Source organism: Acomys russatus, chromosome 27 (genome assembly GCF_903995435.1).
Source record: "Acomys russatus chromosome 27, mAcoRus1.1, whole genome shotgun sequence".
Taxonomy (NCBI): Eukaryota; Metazoa; Chordata; class Mammalia; order Rodentia; family Muridae; genus Acomys; species Acomys russatus.
This window is the reverse complement of record NC_067163.1, coordinates 56,909,746-56,928,895: the sequence shown is the minus strand read 5'-3', so window position 1 is coordinate 56,928,895 and position 19,150 is coordinate 56,909,746. Positions and strand designations below refer to the sequence as shown.

Sequence of the window (19,150 nt, the reverse complement as noted above, 5' to 3'; positions counted from 1 at the left end):
CTCCGCCTCATAGTGCAGGCTTCTCTAGATGAGGAAGGGGACAGTGAGACACTCCAGTGCTTGGCAGGCAGTTGCTAAGACATCCCCCAGGCCCTGTCCCTCGCCCAGAGCCTAGAGTCACATCAGGAAGGCAGCAAAGCCACAGCTGCCTGGAGAAATGGCTGCAGGTAACCAGACCCCACCTTCGCTCCCTCCCCTGGCCAGCCCTAGAGACTAGAACCTTGCCTCAAGGCCACCTGAGAAATCCTTTCAGCTCCCAGGGGGGCTCTGGCATTTGTGGGGGTTCCTGAGCCCCCAGTTTCCCAGATGTAGGACTCTCTCACACAGATCTGGTACTTACTCCGCAAGCTGCTGTCGAGGGGACCTGAGCTGCCTGTGTTCTGTGACTTCCCTGGCCAGCAGAGGACAGACAGCCCTGTCCCACCTCCAGCAGAGTCTTTTACCTGTAGCAGACCTGACCTGAGCCAGACGGCACCCTCCTCAGGATTGGCGGAGGGGGCCAGCAAGCGCAGGGTGACCGCAGGCCAGGAAGGTATGTGTGACCAAATGCAGCAAGGCTGCGTGGGAGGGGGTGGGGAGCGGTCAGGCGGAAGGCTTGACTGTTAATGTGTTTACACCTCACAGAGGACAGAAATAGCCTAAGACCCAGACGGTACCTCAGTATTTAGGAGTACCAACCAAGACACCTCAAGGCTTTAGGAAAGCTAGTCTGCTACGCTGTGCTGCTACAGGCAAGTAATGACCTTCTCTGGTCGAGCCTTACCCCCAGGTTAGAGCTGCAGTCAGAAATAGGGATCCCAGGGAACTGGGGCTGGGAGAGGGACTGTGGCCTGGGCCAAGGGGATCCCAAGGCCACTCTGGTCTGAAGCAAGTTAATATTTCACCCTACCACCCTACCTCCGCAGACTGGCCAGGAGGCCTTGCCCTCCCACCACGTACTTTATGGGTCATCAAAGCGTGACCTGCCTTGGAGAGGGGGTGGTTTACTTCAATATGTTGACAGGCATCACAGCACAGGGACACACACACACACACACACACACACACACACACACACACACACACGCACGCATGCACACACGCACACGCACACACACGCACACACACACACACACACACAAGGGCAGGTTCTCTGTCCCCTTATGCTGCAGACACCAGAGGCATCTTGGAGAAGCTGGCTGTCTGGAGGCTGGAGGGTCCCCAGCTATGAGCCTGAGCCGAGGGAGGGGGAGGTAAGCGGGGGTGGGGCAGAGAGGAGCAGGGGCAGCCAGCACCTATTGCCCCCGACCTTTGCACAGGCCACTTGGCACCTCTCCTGCCCCCAAAAGAGTTTGAAGTTTGTTGGAGAACTCCATCTCCTTCCAACAGCTAAAATCTCCTCTTCCCGCCACAGCCTTAGGCCTCGCTTTCCTCAGTGGGAAACAAGCCAGTGCCTTCCCTGCCTCAGGGCCTCGGCTCACACCGCGCAAGGGCCACTTGGGTGATGTGGCTTCCTGGCTTTCCCCCAGGCTGCCTCCCATTAAGTTTACGTCAGTTAGCTCCTTAGAGAGTGGCCTCTGTCCTGCCAGGATCCTGGGTCACACAAGCCCCTTGGGGATGATGACATCAGCCTTGCCCTCTGACCCAGCAGGCCCCATCTGAAATGATCTCCCATCTCCCCCGAGAGTAGACACAGGGTGGACAGTGACTCCAGCATAGGGCAGATAACTGCCTGATTATTGTTGGTCACATGAATGACTCACAAAGCATCTTTGAATAATGAGGACTTTATCTGATTTATAGTTATATATATTTTTTATGTGTTTTCCCACATGGACGTCTGTGTATCACCAGCGAGTAGGGTGACTGCAGAGGCCAAAAGAGGCCATCGGTCTCCCTGGGACTGGAGTTACAGATGGTTGTGAGCTGTCACGTGGGTGCTGGGAATTGAACTCAGGACCTCTGGAAGAACAGCCAGCGCTCATAACCACTGAGCCATCTCTCCAGGCCTCCTTTTTGTTTCCCTTTTTAAGACAGGATCTCATGTAGCCCAGGTTGACCTCAACCCCCTATTTGGCTCAAGGTGGACTTGACCACCTGATCCTCCTGTCTCTCCTTGCAAGTGCAGGGATGACAGGTGTGCTCCATCACCCCAGAACTGGCTTAATTTTTGAGTTGGGTACAAACAAGCCTGAAACTCCTGGGCTCCAGCATCTGCCTGCCACAAGCCTATCCCCAGGTCAGCACAGTGGGGAGTTTTCCAGCAGCTGCTCTTTCTAGGTGTCCTCCCCACACGGTATCTAGGCCTCTGAGAGTCACAACTGCAGGCGGTCAGCGAACGGCAGCCTCTGGCTCACACTGCTCTGGAAGAGGAAGATGCGCGGGTCAGCATTCAGCTCGATTGCAGGAGTGTGAAGGCACCTGCCTTGACCCTGCCTGCACCCATCTCACCATGGATACGGTATCCAGATTATGAAAAGATGGCACGTCTCGGTTACAGTGTCTCACAGCGGTGAACACAGAGCCAATGAGTAAGGCAGACACAAGCAGACACACAGCGATCACTACGCCTGGGTTCCTGTGTGATGTGGAGATCCACTGGCTGCCTGCATCTGGGGAGAAGAAGGGGTCAGCCCTGGCCAAAGCCACGCCCCCAGCCCCTTCCTGGGGAATCCTAGGTAGGAGCTCCACCCCTAAGCCACGCCCCCAAACCCTTGGCAGGAGCTCCACCCCAGATCCACGACCCCATCCCCTCCGTGGGGGATTCTAGTCAGGGGTTCCACCCCTGAGCCACGCCCCCAGCCCCTCACTGGGGATCCTAGGCAGGGGATCCACCCCTGAGCCACGCCCCCAGCCCCTTCCTGGGGATCCTAGGCAGAGGCTCCACCCCAGAGCCACACCCCAGCCCCTCACTGGGGAATTCTAGGCAGTGGTTCCAACCCTTGAGTCACTGCACCACCTAAGTTGTTTATAAGCAACTATATAATTTCATGTAGCTTTTATTTGTTTTTCCTTCTTTTTTCTTTCTTTTTTTTTTTTTTTTTTCTTTTTTTTTTTTTTGTTTAATCAAGAGACAAGTTTCTGAAGTTTCTGACCCTGGCTGGCCTGGAACTCACAGAGACCCTCCTGCTTCTGCCTCCTCTGCTGGAGTTAAAGGCGTGCACCACCACAACCAGATGGCTTGTTTTTCTTCTTAAAGACAGGGACCTACCATGTGGCCCGGGTTGGTCTTAAACTTGAGGTAACCCTCTAACCCTCTATCTCCTCCTCCTAGGTTTAGGAATACAAAACTGGGCCACCACACACAGTGACAACTAGATAATGCAATTTGTTTCTCTTGCACATGGCTGTGTCCTCAGAAGCCATCACACACTAGCCAGTTAACCAGGTCAGACAGCCGTATGGTAACCAGCTTTACCTGGCTGCCCGCACACTCCCAGGTCTGTGTCGCCCCCTGCTGACTGGTCCCAGAACTGCTGTCAGGTCAGGTTCCAGCCAACTTGCCCCAATCCTTAGCTTACACTCACCTAGGCCAGGACTGGGCGCACTGGGCGTGGACCAGGATGCGGTGGTCAGCACAGAACTGGGGGAGCCAGAGCTGGGGAGAGAGGCTGTTTCTGGCTCTGTGTAGGCTGAACTTGGGTTTGGTTCTACGGAGCTGGAGTCTGGAGGGGAGGTGGTTTCCAGACTTGCGGTGGTGGAATCAGAGTGGGGCTTTGAACTAGGGGTGGTGGAGCCAGAGGTTGGGGTGGCAGAGTCAGAGTGTGGCTCTGAACTTCGGGTGGTGGAGCCAGAGGTTGGGGTGGCGGAGTCAGAGTGCGGCTCTGAACTTGGGGTGGTGGAGCCAGAGGTTGGGGTGGCGGAGTCAGAGTGCGGCTCTGAACTTGGGGTGGTGGAGCCAGAGGTTGGGGTGGTGGAGTCAGAGTGCGGCTCTGAACTTGGGGTGGTGGAGCCAGAGGTTGGGGTGGTGGAGTCAGAGTGCGGCTCTATTGTTGTCTCTGTTGACCTCTCCCATAACAGTGTAAAAGCAACACCTGGGGGGGACGGAAAGATGGGGTGTGTGTCTGTGCAACCTGGGTTGGGCTGCTGCGGCTCACGGCCCTCTCCAGCTGTGCCCAGCACGCCAAGGCCTAGCTTTCTTACCTGGACCTGCGCCCAGCTTGCACCCTGCCTGACTCCGGAAGAGCCAGGCTCCCAAGCGCCACCTGTGACTTCCGCTTTACAGAAGGGGAAACTGAGTCGCAGTGAGTTGAAGCATTACTTAACTCTGTTCCTCGGGTGCAGGCACACACACACACACACACACACACACACCCCACACCCTCATCCAGAACTTTCTAGAACCCTGAGTACTGGGAAGCCCAGACCTCGACTAGGACTTGAACTCTACCCCAAATGCTGGCCACACCCTCTGCCTCTGAGCCACGCCCAACTCTGCCCATTCCGGGATTCAGGTCTCTGACTCACACCCTCCCTCGGGCTCCCTGCTTTACTTCCCGCCGCAAGAGAAGCTCAGAGGCCATGGAAATCGTTCCTGGTCTACCTCCTGGTATGACTTCCTCCCCAGATCCAACCAGGTGTGCAGGCCACAAGGTCACTCATCAGCTGCGTGCCCCGCCCACAGCCTTTGGTCCAGGGGTGATCACACCGCTCCTTCCTAGCCTCAGCCCCCCCCCCACACCACCACCACCACCACAGTAGATATGAGGAAATAACATTGAGGTGCTGGGAGGGGGCACTGAGCTGACCTGCCCACACCTCAGTCTCGCCCCACCCCCACCCCCGCAGCAATGGAATCTAGGAAAGTGAAAGCACACTGTGAGAAATTCCCGGGGAAGTGAAGTTGACGCAGGTGCCATAGTGGGCTCCAAGCCGAACAGAGCTTTGGAGTAAAATAAGGTTTTAAGCGAAAGGCTGGAACAAGTGAGTTTTGAAAGAGGAGGTGGTGGCAAACACCAGCCCTACTAAGTACCTAGCACCGAGCAGGTCGTCATGATTTACTGGAAAGTTAAACTGAAAGGAGAGTGGAGCCCGGCACGGTGGCGCAAGCTTTTAATCCTAGCCCTCGGGGAGCCGGAGGTAGGACAGTATAAGTTCGAGGCCAGCCCCGTTGATAGAGCGAGTTCCAAGACTCACCAAGGCTCTATAGAGGAAACCCTGTCTCAAAAAGCCTGGGGGAGGGAGGGATGGAAGAAAAAATAAAGAGGAAGAAAGAAAAAAAAAGAGTAGAGGCACTTGGGCAGTGTGCTTCCAGGGATAAATGTGGGATTTTCGTATTGAAACCGTTGTCTATCATAAACTCAACTGTCTTAAGTAACTGGAGGGGATTAGTCAATGAACAGAAAGTGAGCCCGGATCCCTGGCCCGTCGCACGGCGGGGGAGGGTGGGTCCTCACTACTTTCTGCAAGGGCATGGGCTGCGCTAGAAGCCCCTGGAATGTCAGGGAAGCCACTAGCCTCTGTCCCGGCTCAGGTGGCCCTAAGAGGTTGGCACCAACCCTGCTGAGTCTGAGCCCTGTGTCTCCAGCCCCGCTGTCCCCCGGAGCCACGCCCTTTCCCTCCACCAACTTACCTGATAATGCAAGGATGACCGAGGAGTCTCCGGGTCTTGCTAGCAGTAACAGGGCCAGCGCCAGCGGCAGCAGCGTGGAGCCTGCCATTCCTGAGGTCTGGCCAGGCTGCAGGTGTGCGGCCAGGCGACAGCGCCCCGCCCGCTGCAGGCAGACCGCAGGAAGGGCGGGGTGTGCAGGACTCTGGGGTTCCCTTCCTCCAGAGGACCCCAGCGCCTGCTTGGGCCTGTGGCTGAACTGTGCTCCTGAAGCTCTCAGGCTGCCTCAGAACACGCGGTCCCCCCTGGCCCTGGTCACTCAAGGATACCTTTTCTGTGGCCACCCCAAACCCTGGTCTCTCTGGCTGCTTCAAGCTGGGCCCGAGGATGCCCTGCCCTCTCCTTCCCGCTAGGCGGAGATGGGCTTAGCACCTCGCCCCACTGAAGATGTAACTAGAACCTTCTTGCATTTTCAGAAAGAGGTACTCTGGTGTACACGCAAGCAGGCAGGTCCTCACAGGTTTTGTTGCTAATCTTTGTTTTTTGAGATAAGATCTTGCGGTGTAGCCCAGGTTAGGGGAAAACTCCTGGTGATTCTCCTGCCTCAGATAACCCATGTTGAGATGACAGATGTGTGCCTGTCACGGGTTGTTTTGTTTTGTTTTTCGAGATAGGGCCTTGGCTTTCCTCAACTCTGTAGACCAGACTGGCCTCGAACTCACAGCGATCGCCTGCTTCTGCCTCCCGAGTGCCAGGATTAAAGGCATGCGCCACCACTGCCCATCACAGGTTTTTAATTATTTAGCTGTATTTCCTGTGTGTGCATGTGTATGTATGCATGCATGTGTGTTTATTTGTATGTGTTTGTGCATGTGCATATGTGTGCATGTGTGTAATGTGTGTTGGTGTGTGTACACATGTGTGTATGTGTGTATTTGTGTGTGTGCACGCACATGCATGCATGTTTGGGGAGGTCAGATGACAAATTGTGGAAGTCAGTTCTCCCCAGCATGTGGGTCGCAGTGATCAAGCACACAGGCTTAGCAGCAAGCACCTTTATACAACACTGATCCCAGATGTGACATTTTAAAAGGGAGGTCATTAGCCATGTGACACACAGGATTCCTTGATGTGGCCCCTGGAAAGGAATTGAGGTTCCCAAACCCTAGCTACAGGTACACGGGCAATCAGGAGTCCTTGCCGCTGGCAGGATCTAGAATTCCCCTGGTCCCTCCCTTAACTCAAGACCCGTGACCAGAGTCAGGCTGTACCATGCTTTATTCACAAGAGTCACGGTGCCACATGGCCACCATGGTGTCTCTGCCCACGGCCAGGAGCCTAGACTTTAGGCCAGTGCAGAGAGTAAGCCCTTGAGGTGTGTTGTGAAGCGCTGCTGGAGAAGTTCCACGGGCGTCCTTTTCCCAGGAGCGCGTCGGTGGTGAGGCAGCTTCGTGTATAGTGTCCCCTCCACGTGGCCTGGACCATCTTGGCGGCAGACTGCTGCTGTCTGAGCTGGTGGCGGGTCCTGTAGCCCCTCCAGGCCGCCTGGATGACCGTGGCTGCTCTGTGTTGCTGTGTAGATCGGGGACTCTGATGGCGCGCAGAGGCCCGCCCAGCGCCAGCCCGGACTGAGACGCCCTGGCCAAAGCCCTGCACCACGCGCGTGGACAGTGTGTGGCCGCACACGTGACAGGTGCGTGGCTGAGACCCCACGAGCATCACGACGCTGGGTGTACTCTCTACGCGGGGACCCAGGGACTGGCAGACGCTGCAGATGTCTGGCTGACAAGACAGGAAGCAGCGATGCTCGGAGCTGTTCCTGGTGTCCAAGTCCCCCTGGGCTCTGCCACGGGGCTCCAGCCACGCGATAGGGAACAGCACCTGGCAGGCCCGGGCCCGGCGAATACAGTAGCTGCGCCAGGCAGCCTGGATGATGATGGTGGCTCTGAGCAGCCTTGCCAGGTTCCGCCGCACACGGTAACCGCGCCACGTAGCTTGGATGATGGTGGCCCAGTGGTGCCACACCTTCACGGTGCGGCGCACGAAGTAGCCGCGTGCGCACGCCTGGATGGTGACCACAGCCTGCGCGACAACTCTCTCCATGGCCCACACCGACACCAGCAGCTCAGCCGAGGGCTTGTGGTCCAGCGCTGCTGCCTCTGCACCCGAGGGGTCCCATGGCTTGTGGCCCCTGCTGGGATGCCACGTGCCTCGGGGTGCCCCAGCGCGTGCTGTGCCTCTGACGGATACGTTGGGGACTTTGGAATTCCATGACTGGCTAGCAGCCAGGCCTGCATCCACAGGGCCCTGGGGTACAGTGGGGGGTGGGGATATCTTATTATGGCCAGTTTTAGGGTGTGTAACAGGATGGGGTCTGTGGCCGTGGGGTGCGGTGGGAACCTGGGAGCCCCTATCAAAGATAGTTTTGAGGCTTGTGACATGGCCTTTCTGGATGTAAGGTGTAGTTTTGGGGGCCTGGGAATGCCCACCAAGGCTTCTTTTAGGCATCCTGGTATGTTGAAGTCTGTGGCCATTGAGCAAGGTGTGGGCTCTTTCGGGACCCCGATCTGAGCTAGTTTTAGCGACTGTGGCATGATGTTTATGGCCGTGGGGTGCAGGGGAGATTCGGGAGCCCCCATCATAGCCAGTTTCAGGGCTGGTGACATGCTCAACATTTTGGCCATGGGGCGTGCTGGAGGCCAGGGAACCCCCATTATAGCTAACTCTGGGGTCTGTGACAAAAGAGGGCTTCTGGCCCTGGTGTGAGGTGGGGGCCAGCACTGTTCTTCGCTGGCCAGCATGTCTGGTGTCCTGGGGAGCCTTGTTAAGGGATCTCTGGGAGCCGTTTGATGATGACTCATAGCCCAGAGACACCTTTCGAACGCTCAGGCATACCTTCGGTCCCCTCCCATCCCCTACACGGATGGCGGGTTTGATGCCTGCCGTGGGTGGCCCTGAGGACTGCTTGTGACTGTCTGATGAGACTTGAGATACTGGTGTCAGGGGACGAGAGGGGGCTAATCTGTTAATGGAACTTTCTAGAAGTTCTGAGATAAGGCTGCCTTGGTAAGGTGGGGCAGGCTTTTTAACAATGCAGGGCTCTTGGTGATAACCCTTGCTGTGGTCCTGAGGTTTGGCTGTCTTGGCACCACCAGGACTCACTTGGGGTGCCACTGGGACATTAGAAGACAGGGGTTGGCTTGAACTACCATCCACAGGTACCTCCTCCAGGCTCTGGACTCCCGGAGCAGGGGGGAGGCTGGGGGGACCACTGTTGCTTTCTGAGGCTAAGGACTGAACAGGGGTGATGCTCTTGGCTGTGGCGTGTTTGCCTATACCCTGTTCAGGGACAGCGGTCGCATTGCTGCCTTGGCCGGGAGCCTCCTCTCCCAACTGGGCCTTTGAGACTGTTTGGTCTTTGAGAACATTTTCAGCTGCCAGGCCCTGAGGTCCATGCTTCTCACTTCCTGAGGCACAGAGGCCCACCCCTGGGTTGACAGACTCTCTGCTAGACACCATGGCATCTATTTGCCCTGTCTTTGGCAGGGACAGGTTGTCCATAGCCACAGGCTTTGCCAGCCCAGGGTCTTGGCTACCTTGTGGGTCACTTGAAAAACCTGTGGGCAAGTGTTGTGGGGCTTGAGCCACTCTCTGGGCTTCTGGTGACATGGACAGGCTGGTGACATGGGGACCCTTCCAAGACTGTGCCTGATAGGGACGCGGACTGATTCCGACCAGCATGGACCCTGGAGTCACGCTACTTGCCACAGAATTGAGAGGCACAGTGGGGCCTGCCCCACTGGCCACAGAACTCGGGTGGTGGCCTTGAGAGTGGGAGCTTGGTGAGGAGTCTACAGCCAGGCTCAGCTTCTCCCCATCATCAGTCTCTTGAGGTTGACTGGGGGTCGCACCGCTAGCCGCAAAACCTTGAGGGAGGCTGAGCGCCACACCACAGACTACAGGGCCTCTGTCGGGGCTCTGAGTCTCACTGTTAATGACTGATTCTGGAGGTGGGTTCTGAGCCAAGCCACCTGCCTTGGACTCTGAGGCGACACTCTGGGCCACACCATCTGCTCTGGACTCTGGGGGAATGCTCTTGTCTACACCCCTGATCACAGACACTTGAGGAAGGTTGAGAGTCTCACTTTCAACCGTGGCCTTGGGGACCAGGGTCAAGGGCGCCTTTCCATCCACAGAACCTTGGACCAGGCCTGCACCCACAGCGCACACTGCTGCGTCGGGAATAATTAGACCTGCATATTGGCAACTGGGTGGGACCACAGTGGTCGCAGAAAGGAGCTGGGGGTCCACCGTGACAGGAAGTTGGGCGCAGGGCTGAGGGATGCTGGCGCCCAGCTGGTTTGGGAAGAGCTCAGATGGGATCTGCACACTGGCCACTGCAGCTGGGCACGGGCCCTGGGCCACACCTGCGGCCACGGCAGCCTGCTCTTGAGTCCAGTGGACATCTGCTGGCAAGACCCAGGCAGCCATGGGGGGTGATGGGTTGGCCCCCTGACACACACTTAAGTACAGTCCTGTAGCCAGAGGCCCCTGGGGCATCCCTGGGGCTATGCCCCTGAACCAAGCCTGACATGGCACACTGGCCCCTAAAGTCAGGCCACTGTTCTCAGCAGAAGCCACAGAAGGCTGGCATAAGGCAGGCGTGGGCTGAGCCATGGGGCTTGGGGACCCCTTGCTGGCCTGGGTTGACTCAGAGTGGACAGTGGAATTCTGAGCTATGGGCTGTTTCTTGGTATCTATCAGAGGGTTGTCCCCTGGGCTGCCGCAGATTCCCAGAGAGGGCTGGCCTGCTGTACTCACTGCACATGGACTGGGCCTGGAGGTCTGGTTCTGAGCTGTACTGCTATCTCCCTGTATGTGCTGCTGTGGGCCCAAAGTTGGTTTGCTGACCCCGTGACCCACACCACACACCACGGCGGGTGACAATAGGCTCAGGGCTCCCAAGCTGGCCACAGGCACATTGGGGAGGTTAGAGAATATTCTAGGAGCCAAGTATGGGGAGCTCAGGCTTGGGGGAGCCCTGCTGGACAGGGGCACCTGGAGCACCCCGGGGACCACACTGCTACCTGTGGTTGGCTGACTGAGGTTTGGAGGTGCCCTGTTGGCCAGAGATACATGGGCCAGGGGTGGGGACATAACACTGACCACAAAAGGCTGGGCTAGGCTTGGAGACACGCTGTGGGTCATGGGTGGCTGCACGTAGTTTGGGGTTACGACTGTGGCCATACAAGGCTGGGTCAAGTGTGAAGGCATGCTGTAGGGCACACATGGTTGGAGAAAGTTTGGTGACACCCCAGCGGCTACAGACGTCTGGACTGAGTCTGTATGCCCTGAACCCTGTGTGGGCATGGAACAGCAGCCAGGTGGCAGCCAGCTGCCCACAGAAACCTGAGTGGGCCTTGGGGATCCGTGGATAGTGGTGGGTGGGTGGGCCTGGCTTGAAGATGCCATGGTGGTTGCTGCCTGGTTACTTAGGCTAGTAGTAGGTGTCTGGATAAAGTCTGAGGGTACTCCAGAAACCAGGTGTTGCTGGGTATAGGCTGGAGACCCACCATAGTAGAAAAATGGCTGACTAAACTTTGTAGGTGGCCCATAATACATCAATGGTTCTGTCAGGTTTGGAGATGCCCTGTTGTCCATGGATGGGTGGGCGAGGACTGGGGACACAGCAGTGGACCCTGAGGGATGAGATGAACTCGGATACTGTCTAGTGACCTCTAACTGTTGGCTTAGGCACGGAGATCCCTCACTGGCCTTAGGTGCCTGGCAAGAGCCTGGGACTCCCGCACCAGCCGGATCCAGCCCAGTGACCTCTCCTTTCGGTTTCTGGTCACTGGCTTGGACCTGGCTCCTCCTATGCTGGGCTGCAGGTGTGTCCCGGGACAGCCCCACAGACAGATCACAGTTGCTGTACTCAGACTCGCTATCCGAGTCCCAGCGGACATTCAGGGCGAGGCTGGTGCTATGGAACAGGAAAGGCTCAAGGCCCAGGGGTGGCCGCTGGAGGGCAGCGGGCCGTGTTTTCTGCAGCTGCCCCTGGGGCCTGTGCTTTGCTTTCTCAGCCTCTTTCAACACTGGCTTGGGGTCCTGCAAGCCGCCCTCCCTACAATCTTCTAGGACTTCTGAAGGAGGCAGGCTAGACGATGTGGAAAAGCTGGCTGAGTAGCCGCTACTCGGCAGGGAGCTGTGGGAGCCACTGCTCGCCTGGCAGCGGGCTGCGGAGCTGCCCGAGTAGCTTTTGGCTAGCACGGTCTGCGGGTGCTGAGGGAGTGTGGCCACTAACTCATCCAGAAGGGACACGTGGTGGCCGGTAGCTAGAGTCTGGGGGCGGGATGGGGTCAAGGGCGCTTGGGGGTGCCTCTCCTGTTTGGGGGTGGGCTTGCTGGAGACACTTTGCAGCTTAGGGTTTAGGTACACTGGTGCCGGCCGGTTACCATGCTGTTCGTCTGCTACGGTTCTCGATACAGCAGCTTTTTCCTTATTGTCTAGTCTGTGCCCTGACATTAGGACCTGCCAAACCATCTCCTTAGGCGATGGGCTGCGATTCCTGACTTTGGAAGAGCAATGGCCACAAGGAGTCACTTTCTGTATCCCCTGGTTTGGACACGGACACACATTGCCCTGGCAGGCGGTGGGGGACCGCTGGGACATGGGAGACTTGCCACCACTCACACCGCCTGAGTACTTGCTGGCTGCCCAGCTCCCCTCTCGGTATGACATCCCTGGGTAGGATGCCCTGCTGGCCACAGGTGGCTGGTGGGAGCTTGGGCCTGTGCTACTGGTCACTGGTGGTTGGCCACTGCTTGGGCCTGCACCATTGGCGACAAGTGGCTGCCACGGACCAGGAGGTGGCTGCTGGGAAGGCCTCGTGGGGACGTGGGGACCCTCACCACATGCCATGGTATCAAGATCCAACAGCCTCAGGTAAAGCTCCTGGAACTGTGTGGGCATCGTGACCAAGGGGCACCGGTAAGTGCTGGTGACCACCCCCCCTGTGGGGGACCATGGCGAGCAGGGTGGCCTCTCCAACGTGGCCCCCTCATTTTTCCCCAACAGGATCTCATCAGGCTGTCCCCAGGGCAAGCCCTCCCATAGTGGCCTGACCTTGCTACACCGTGCTTGCACAGGACCCACCGTAGGTCCCCACGCCACTGAAAGGCTCCCATTGTAGGTCAGCTCCATTGAGGCAGGTGCTGTGGTCATCCGACTCCCCACCGTTTTCGAGGTGGCCTTGGGGAAGGCGCCTGTCCTCTGGGCCATCTGGGCCAATGACTGAGTGAAGACAGCACCCAGCTCACCCTGGCACAGCGCCTGGCTAAGCGTGGCCCTCTCTTCTTCTGTCAAGGCCTTGCGGAGGACCTCGGCCAGCTTGCCCTGTGTGGCCTTGCTGAGTTCCGGACGTAGCTCACCTCGAGACAGGGCCCGGGACAGGGAGACACCCAGCTCACCCCATGACAGAGCCTTCATCAATGCCATTCCCAGCATGCCTTGAGGCAGAGCCTTGACCACAGAAGGTCCCAGGACCTCCCGGGACAGGGCCTGGCTCAGTGCTGTCCTTACTTCACCCTGAGAAAGTGTCTTGGCCAGGAGTGCCCGCAGGTCCTCGGGGGAGCCCACCATGGCCACCAGGTCTGAGCATAAGGATGCAATGGATGCTGCCAGGTCTTCATGGCAGGACACTGACTGGGTGGGCGAAGGGGGCGGGGGTGGGGTCTTTGCCCGTCCACTGTCACCCCAGGATTCTGCATTGCACACAGGGTGTCCAGTGGGAGTCATCAGAGTTCCCAGCATGTCTTGGGTATCTGTGGCCAGCGACTGTGGGTTCTGCGTGGTCTTGTTTTGTGCATGGCTATGGAGCTGGGACTGGGCCACATTCCTGTCACCTGGCTCGGCATGGGGTCCAGTGCTCAATGTCCCAAAATGTTGCCACAATTGGACAGACGCCTTGGAAGTGCTCAGGAACTGTGACTGAGGCTTGCCACTGAGATCAGTGGCAGCATGAGCAGCCAAGAAGCACTTGGCCGTTTCGGTCACCAGCTGGGCCTGAGACTGGGCCTTTGTCAGCCCCATGGGCAGATGGGCCTGGGGTGGAACCTTGGCCAGACATGTGATGAGCTGGGTCAGGGACGGAGCCTTGCTGAGTTTAGTGGGTGGACAGACCTGGCCCGTGGTCCTGGTGGCTTTGCTGTTTGCAGTCTTTGCATGCTCGGCAGGGGGGTGCAGCTGAGATGAACTTCTTGTCGGGCGAGAGGCCCCATGGTGCTCAGGAGCAGAGGTCGGTGGGCATGCTCTTAGGTGTCCTTCAGGCGGGACAAAGGTCACTCCCAGGGAACACGTCAACGGGGAGGCCACAGCTGGGTACGGCGTGGCCATATGAGCCCGAGACACAGGTCTGGCCTGGTCACCAGAAGGCTGGGGCTGGGCTGGGAGTGACATCAGGTGTGCAGGCCGTGTCGAGGAGGGCAGGGAAGCAGAGGGACCTCCAGATGGACACCGTCCTCCAGGTGGGCCAGTGGCCAGCCCGGATGACATGCAAGACTTGGGGGATACAGCTTTACAGAGAGGTGAGGACGGCGGTGGTCGGGGTGGCTGCTTTGGGGAGCAGGTCTTGGTCAGGGGGGCAGCCAGCTGGCCCTGGGATAGGGTCACACCCATCTCTTCAGGCATGCACACCTTAGAGTGAACTTTTACAATCCCTGCCTTCTGCTGGGTCTGAGGCAGGGGCTTGCTGCTGTCTTCTGTCACTTTTGTCCAAGACAGAGCCCTGGTTGAAACAACTGCATTAGTCCTGGGAGATGCTTCCTTCTTGGGGGCTCTTGGGGGCCCAGGCTTCATCTTTTCTACTTCCAATGGAGACCTGGCTGGAGACTTAAAAGCCACGGGGCCTGGATGTCCGTGAGGGCCACACCTGCCCTTCCCCTTGGCCAAGTGTGACTGAGAGGTCACTTTAATGACTGTCGTGGTCTGCTTGCTGCTTACGGTGACCTTGGCCTTTGGGATGCTCAGGTGGACCTGGGATGGGATATTGGCCATGCCCTGAGTCACCGAAGTTCGCGGTGAACCCCTCGGACTTGAGGCTCCTGCCACAGGGACCTGACACAGAGTCCTGAGCACAGCAGCCATGGAGCGAAGCTGAGCTGGGGTCTTGGTTATCATGGCTGCCAGACGCGTCTGGGCTGAGAGCTTGACCTGGGGGCTCACTTGGGAGGAGCTTTTAGATGGAGTGGACACTGCACATGTCTGAGGTTGACCTTTCGTCACTACACGCGTCTGGGGTAGGGTCTTCGTTGCCGCGAGCCCGGGGCCAGTCTGCACTGGGGCCTTATTGACGGGAGCCCCCAAACGTGGTGAGGCCTTGCCTGTGGAGGTCACGGCAGACCCTGGGGGCTGTGCCCTGGCCATGGGGGCCACAGAACGCACCTGTGGAATGGTGCTAGAGAGGGAAGGGTTGGGTCTCACATGAGCCAGGGGTCTGGTCATTGGGGGAATCGGGCAGGTTGGTGATTGCATCTTCATGGCTGTCCCTGGGGATGTGGGGCACATCGGTGGCGCGCCCTTCAGTGCCGTGGGCATTGCAGCTGGGGACTTAGGGGCGGTAGCAGGCACTGGAGACACCTTGGTAGGGGTCTTGTTGACTGGATATGTATGTGGTGGGACCCTCGGGACACCTGCTTCAGCGTGGGCCTGGGTCTTCAGGGATCCAAGGGTGGCCTGGCCATATCTCCCCGATGCTGCTGAATCCAGGGTCCCCACTTTGATGGTCTTGGAAGGCACGTGCCTGCTCTTCCCACAGTCCCCCTCCAAGTGTCTGATCAGACTGGAGCTCCGGACAGTCTTGGTCATGATGCTGGGTTGATACCTGGGACCTGTGTGTCTGCTGGTCACTGACTGCTGTGGCTGGAGGCCACCTCTGGGGACTCTGCTGGCACAGGGACCTGGAGCTGCTGGGGCATGTGAGGGGACCAAGTTGTCGGAGGACGGGAACTGGGTCTTCTTACTCACCATGACGGGTGGCTGGTCCTCGGGTGCGTGAAAGCGCACCTGCTGTGGCGGGTGGTAGGGGATGTCGCCCTCCTCCTCTTCCTTGGCTTTCCTCATGGTCAGCTTGTTGGAGTGCCTCAGGCGGCGTGTGCTGAAGCGCCGCCAGGCTTCCTGGATGGCCTTGGCCGCTGACATCTGGGAGATGAGCTTCTGCCTCAGCCGGTAGCCCTTCCAGTTCGCCTGGATGACGGTGGCCGCCCGTGACACCATCATGTCCATCTCGTCCACCAGGATGTTCTTGAAGGCCTGACTCTCCACCACCGCCCGCAGGCGAGGCACCTGCTGTGATGGCGATGCCGACAGCAGTTCCTTGGGCAGATGGGAGTCATTCTGGGTCTGAGGACACAGCTTGGCCACTTTCTCTTGGTGAACTGGGCTCGGCTGAGGCCGTGAGAGGCACGACGTAAGGTTCAGGAACTGAAGCTGAGCTGCCGGCTGCATTGATGCCATTCCTGAGCGGGGCAGCAAAGCCTGGGGGGAGGGGGCCATAGGGTGGGGTGTGGTGGGTAAGGGGGGGGATGGACAGACAGACAAAGGGATGGGTAAACAGACAGGAGGGTGGGTGGGTTGACGGATGGAAGGATTGATGGGTGAGTGGATGGTGAGTGTTTGGGTGCATGAGGAGGGTGGTGGACAGTTGGCTGGGGCTTGAAAAGTGATGGGTGGGTGAGTGTGTTAACAAGTGGGTGGCAGTGTGCAGTGTGTGTGGGTGGCTCACTGCGTGGCGGCGGAAGAGGAGAGCACAATCCAGGGACACCTGTGGGTTTCTGCAGGACAGCAGGTGCAGAGAGTGGGGACACTACCCAGCAGCCCTTGGACCTATAACCTGGGTATGATGTACCTGTGTGGCAGGGCCCCGCTCCTCAGGGCAGCCCCAGCCATCTCCCCTCACCTTGGAAGGTCATGGAGTTGGAAAAGGAGCAGAAGGTGTGATCTCAGAAGCCAGCCTGTAAGAGGAGGCCACCTTCAGTTCTTCATTCCAAGAAATGTACACAGCAGTGCTCTGGGCTGGTTCTGTCAGAAATAGCAACAGGACAGGGGTTGTGACTCATGCCAGGCAAAGATGAAGATGGAGCGGGGAGGATGGTGAGGGACAGGGTAGAGCAGGACAGCCTGGAGAGGACAGAGGGGGCAGGACCAAGGACACCCCACAGGAAGAGCCCAGGACAACTTCAGTGTTGCTTGTTGGTTAGCACCTGCACTTGGTGTCTGCATAACAGGGATTAGGGCAAAAGTAACTTTTATTCTCCTGGCTCAACTGTTGTCAGAGGTTCACTGCCTCCTGCTGGCCTAGTCCTGAAAGCTTCTAGCCTCCACACAATCTAATCTAGGCCTAGAATCCTTTAGCCTCTGAGACTTACTGCTGAATAAGCTTGCCCTTACTTGTTCTTTTTATGATCCCAAGTGTGGGATGGGGACTGGTCTTGTGAGAACAGGTGAGGTTAATCCACTAGAAGACAAACCACCTCCTGCTTGCAGGAGCTTGATTGTTGCCAGCTGAAAAGATCCTGTGAACAGACTCTGGGAGGAGATTATATAAATGAGGCCAGAACTGGAGGCGGGGCCTTTGGAGACTTGGGATAGTTTTGGCTGTTCATCGCTCTACTTTGAGATGCTCCTAGAGAGAACTGCTCGAGGGAAGGCTTCGGGGCTCTGGGTTCTGGCTGAGGATCTGGGTTCTGGTTGCTCCAGGTTCCAGCAGAAGAAATCCTGCTGATTATGCCAGGAGAATCGTTCCTCGGAACTGATATCCTTACAGTTTTGTTATTGTATTCTTTATTCTCCTTTTCCTATTGTTTAGGTTAGTCAGGTTATAAGTGAAATATATTGGTTAAGAAAACTGAGCCAGTCGGGCGTGGTGGTGCACACCTATAATCCCAGCACTCGGGGGGCAGAGGCAGGCGGATCACTGTGAATTCGAGGCTAGCCTGGTCTACAAAGCGAGTCCAGGACAGCCAGGGCTACACAGAGAAACCCTGTCTCGGAAAACCAAAAAAAGAAGAAGAAGAAAGAAAAAAGAAAAGAAAACTGAGCCAACATGCTTTGGGAATCATGAGTAACTTAACTTCTAATGTTGTAGAGGAAGATAATGGTTTTCAAGAGATAGTAATGCTTTTTCAGGGTGTCGGCAAAATCGTAGCTGCTGTTACAAAGTCCTTTCCTGCCTTATACCCAGACGGAATCTTTTGTTTTTTCTTGTCTTTTTACTGAATAACATATTTAAAAGGTTTGGAAGAAAGACCGATAAGATGCAAAAACCAGAAGGGTCAGTAATTCTATCCTTCTGGAAAAAATGGCAGAGTTGGCAGTACAACTAGAAAATTTAAAGATAGAGGTTGAAGCAAATAGAAAACAAATGGCACCGTTGATAAAGGAGAAAAACCTGATAACTGAGAGCGTGTGTTTTCCACAATTGCCGCCCTGCCCTGCTCCACAGGCCAGTTGGTCAGAGCACCAGCATGTGGAAGGGGGCAGAGAGGCTGTAAAACAAACAAACAAAAACAAAACAAAAAACCCACAGGAACAGGAGAGCAGAAAAACAAAACAGTCTTTGGAGGAAAATATTCTCATAGAGAAACCCCCAAGAGTCACACCATCACCACCAGATTTTCCAGTTACTGTAAGACATGTGCCTGCTCAGAATGGAGCTGAGGGTTATGATGAAATGGCATGGAGTCCAATAGATATGTTAGATTTAAAACATTTTAAGGAATCTATCATCAGGTACGGACTACATTCCGCTTTCGTCAAAGAAATGTTGAACAGCTGGGCCACGCAGCGTAGACTTGTTCCCAAAGATGGGAAAAGTTGGGTTTCAGTGGTATTAGAAGCCGCACAACAGCTGCAGTGGTTATCATGGGGGTGCAGAGAGGCAGAATGAATAGGACAAAAAAATAGGAGAAGGGACATAAATGTCAGTAAAGAGCAATTGCTTGGTGAAGGGCGATGTGCTGACTTAAGACAACAAGTCAGATATGACGATACAGTGATCGAACAATGCCGCGCTGCAGCCTTAAGAGCTTGGGACATGGTGGAGGATCCTGGTAAGATAACTGTTCCCTTTACTAAGATATTTCAAGGGCCTGGGGAAGCCTTCACAGAATTTTTGCCGAGATTGGGACCAGCGCCAGATAGAGCAATAGCAGATAATGACACCAAACAGGCACTGAAACTCATTATGGCACATGAGAATACTAACACAGAATGTAAGAGGGCAATCAGACCCTTAAAGGAAAGAGGAGCGCCATTAGATGAACGGGTAAGAGAGACAGTTAATATTAGCTTTCCAGAACATCAGAACCATATAGGTGGTCAAGCTATAGCCAGAAGTCCCAGATATCATAACACTCAGTGCTTTAAGCACAGCAGAATTGGTCATGTACAAAGAAACTGTACGGTTAAAAGTTTCAGGCCTCAAAATAACAGATGCACTCAATCTGGAGTACATGATGCTCATAGGGCAGAGCAAGGACCATCTGGCCATGGTGATGTACCAACAGCCTTGCCCCTAAAATGCATTTCAAGCAGCCCTATGTGGCAAGAGCAGGGGCCCTTAACAAA

General features: G+C 56.4%; 2 protein-coding genes across 2 annotated transcripts; both read right to left on the bottom strand.

The window, feature by feature from the left end:
• Window positions 1–2,294: 2,294 nt before the first annotated feature.
• Window positions 2,295–5,639, bottom strand: LOC127210153 (putative protein TPRXL). Its single transcript, XM_051169825.1, has 4 exons — window positions 5,552–5,639; window positions 3,507–3,803; window positions 2,431–2,591; window positions 2,295–2,342 (listed from the first exon to the last, which is right to left on the bottom strand). Exons 1-4 carry the CDS (start codon window positions 5,637–5,639, stop codon window positions 2,295–2,297), a joined length of 594 nt encoding a protein of 197 aa, XP_051025782.1.
• A 1,226-nt stretch (window positions 5,640–6,865) lies between these two features.
• On the bottom strand, window positions 6,866–16,039 carry Iqcn (IQ motif containing N). Its single transcript, XM_051169563.1, has 2 exons — window positions 12,653–16,039; window positions 6,866–7,834 (listed from the first exon to the last, which is right to left on the bottom strand). Exons 1-2 carry the CDS (start codon window positions 16,037–16,039, stop codon window positions 6,866–6,868), a joined length of 4,356 nt encoding a protein of 1,451 aa, XP_051025520.1.
• Window positions 16,040–19,150: the final 3,111 nt, after the last annotated feature.

What these genes read in the sequence shown, in the direction of transcription:
- LOC127210153 (XM_051169825.1), bottom strand. Translation starts at nt 5,639, where the DNA reads ATGGCAGGCTCCACGCTGCTGCCGCTGGCGCTGGCCCTGTTACTGCTA. An exon ending in GGTCATCCTTGCATTATCAG is followed by an intron (nt 3,804 to 5,551) that starts GTAAGTTGGTGG and finishes CCCCAAGTTCAG; the next exon opens with AGCCGCACTCTGACTCCGCC. An exon ending in TGCGCCCAGTCCTGGCCTAG is followed by an intron (nt 2,592 to 3,506) that starts GTGAGTGTAAGC and finishes TCTTCTCCCCAG; the next exon opens with ATGCAGGCAGCCAGTGGATC.
- Iqcn (XM_051169563.1), bottom strand. Translation starts at nt 16,039, where the DNA reads ATGGCATCAATGCAGCCGGCAGCTCAGCTTCAGTTCCTGAACCTTACG. An exon ending in TGCAAGCACGGTGTAGCAAG is followed by an intron (nt 7,835 to 12,652) that starts GTCAGGCCACTA and finishes ACTGTACCCCAG; the next exon opens with GGCCCTGTGGATGCAGGCCT.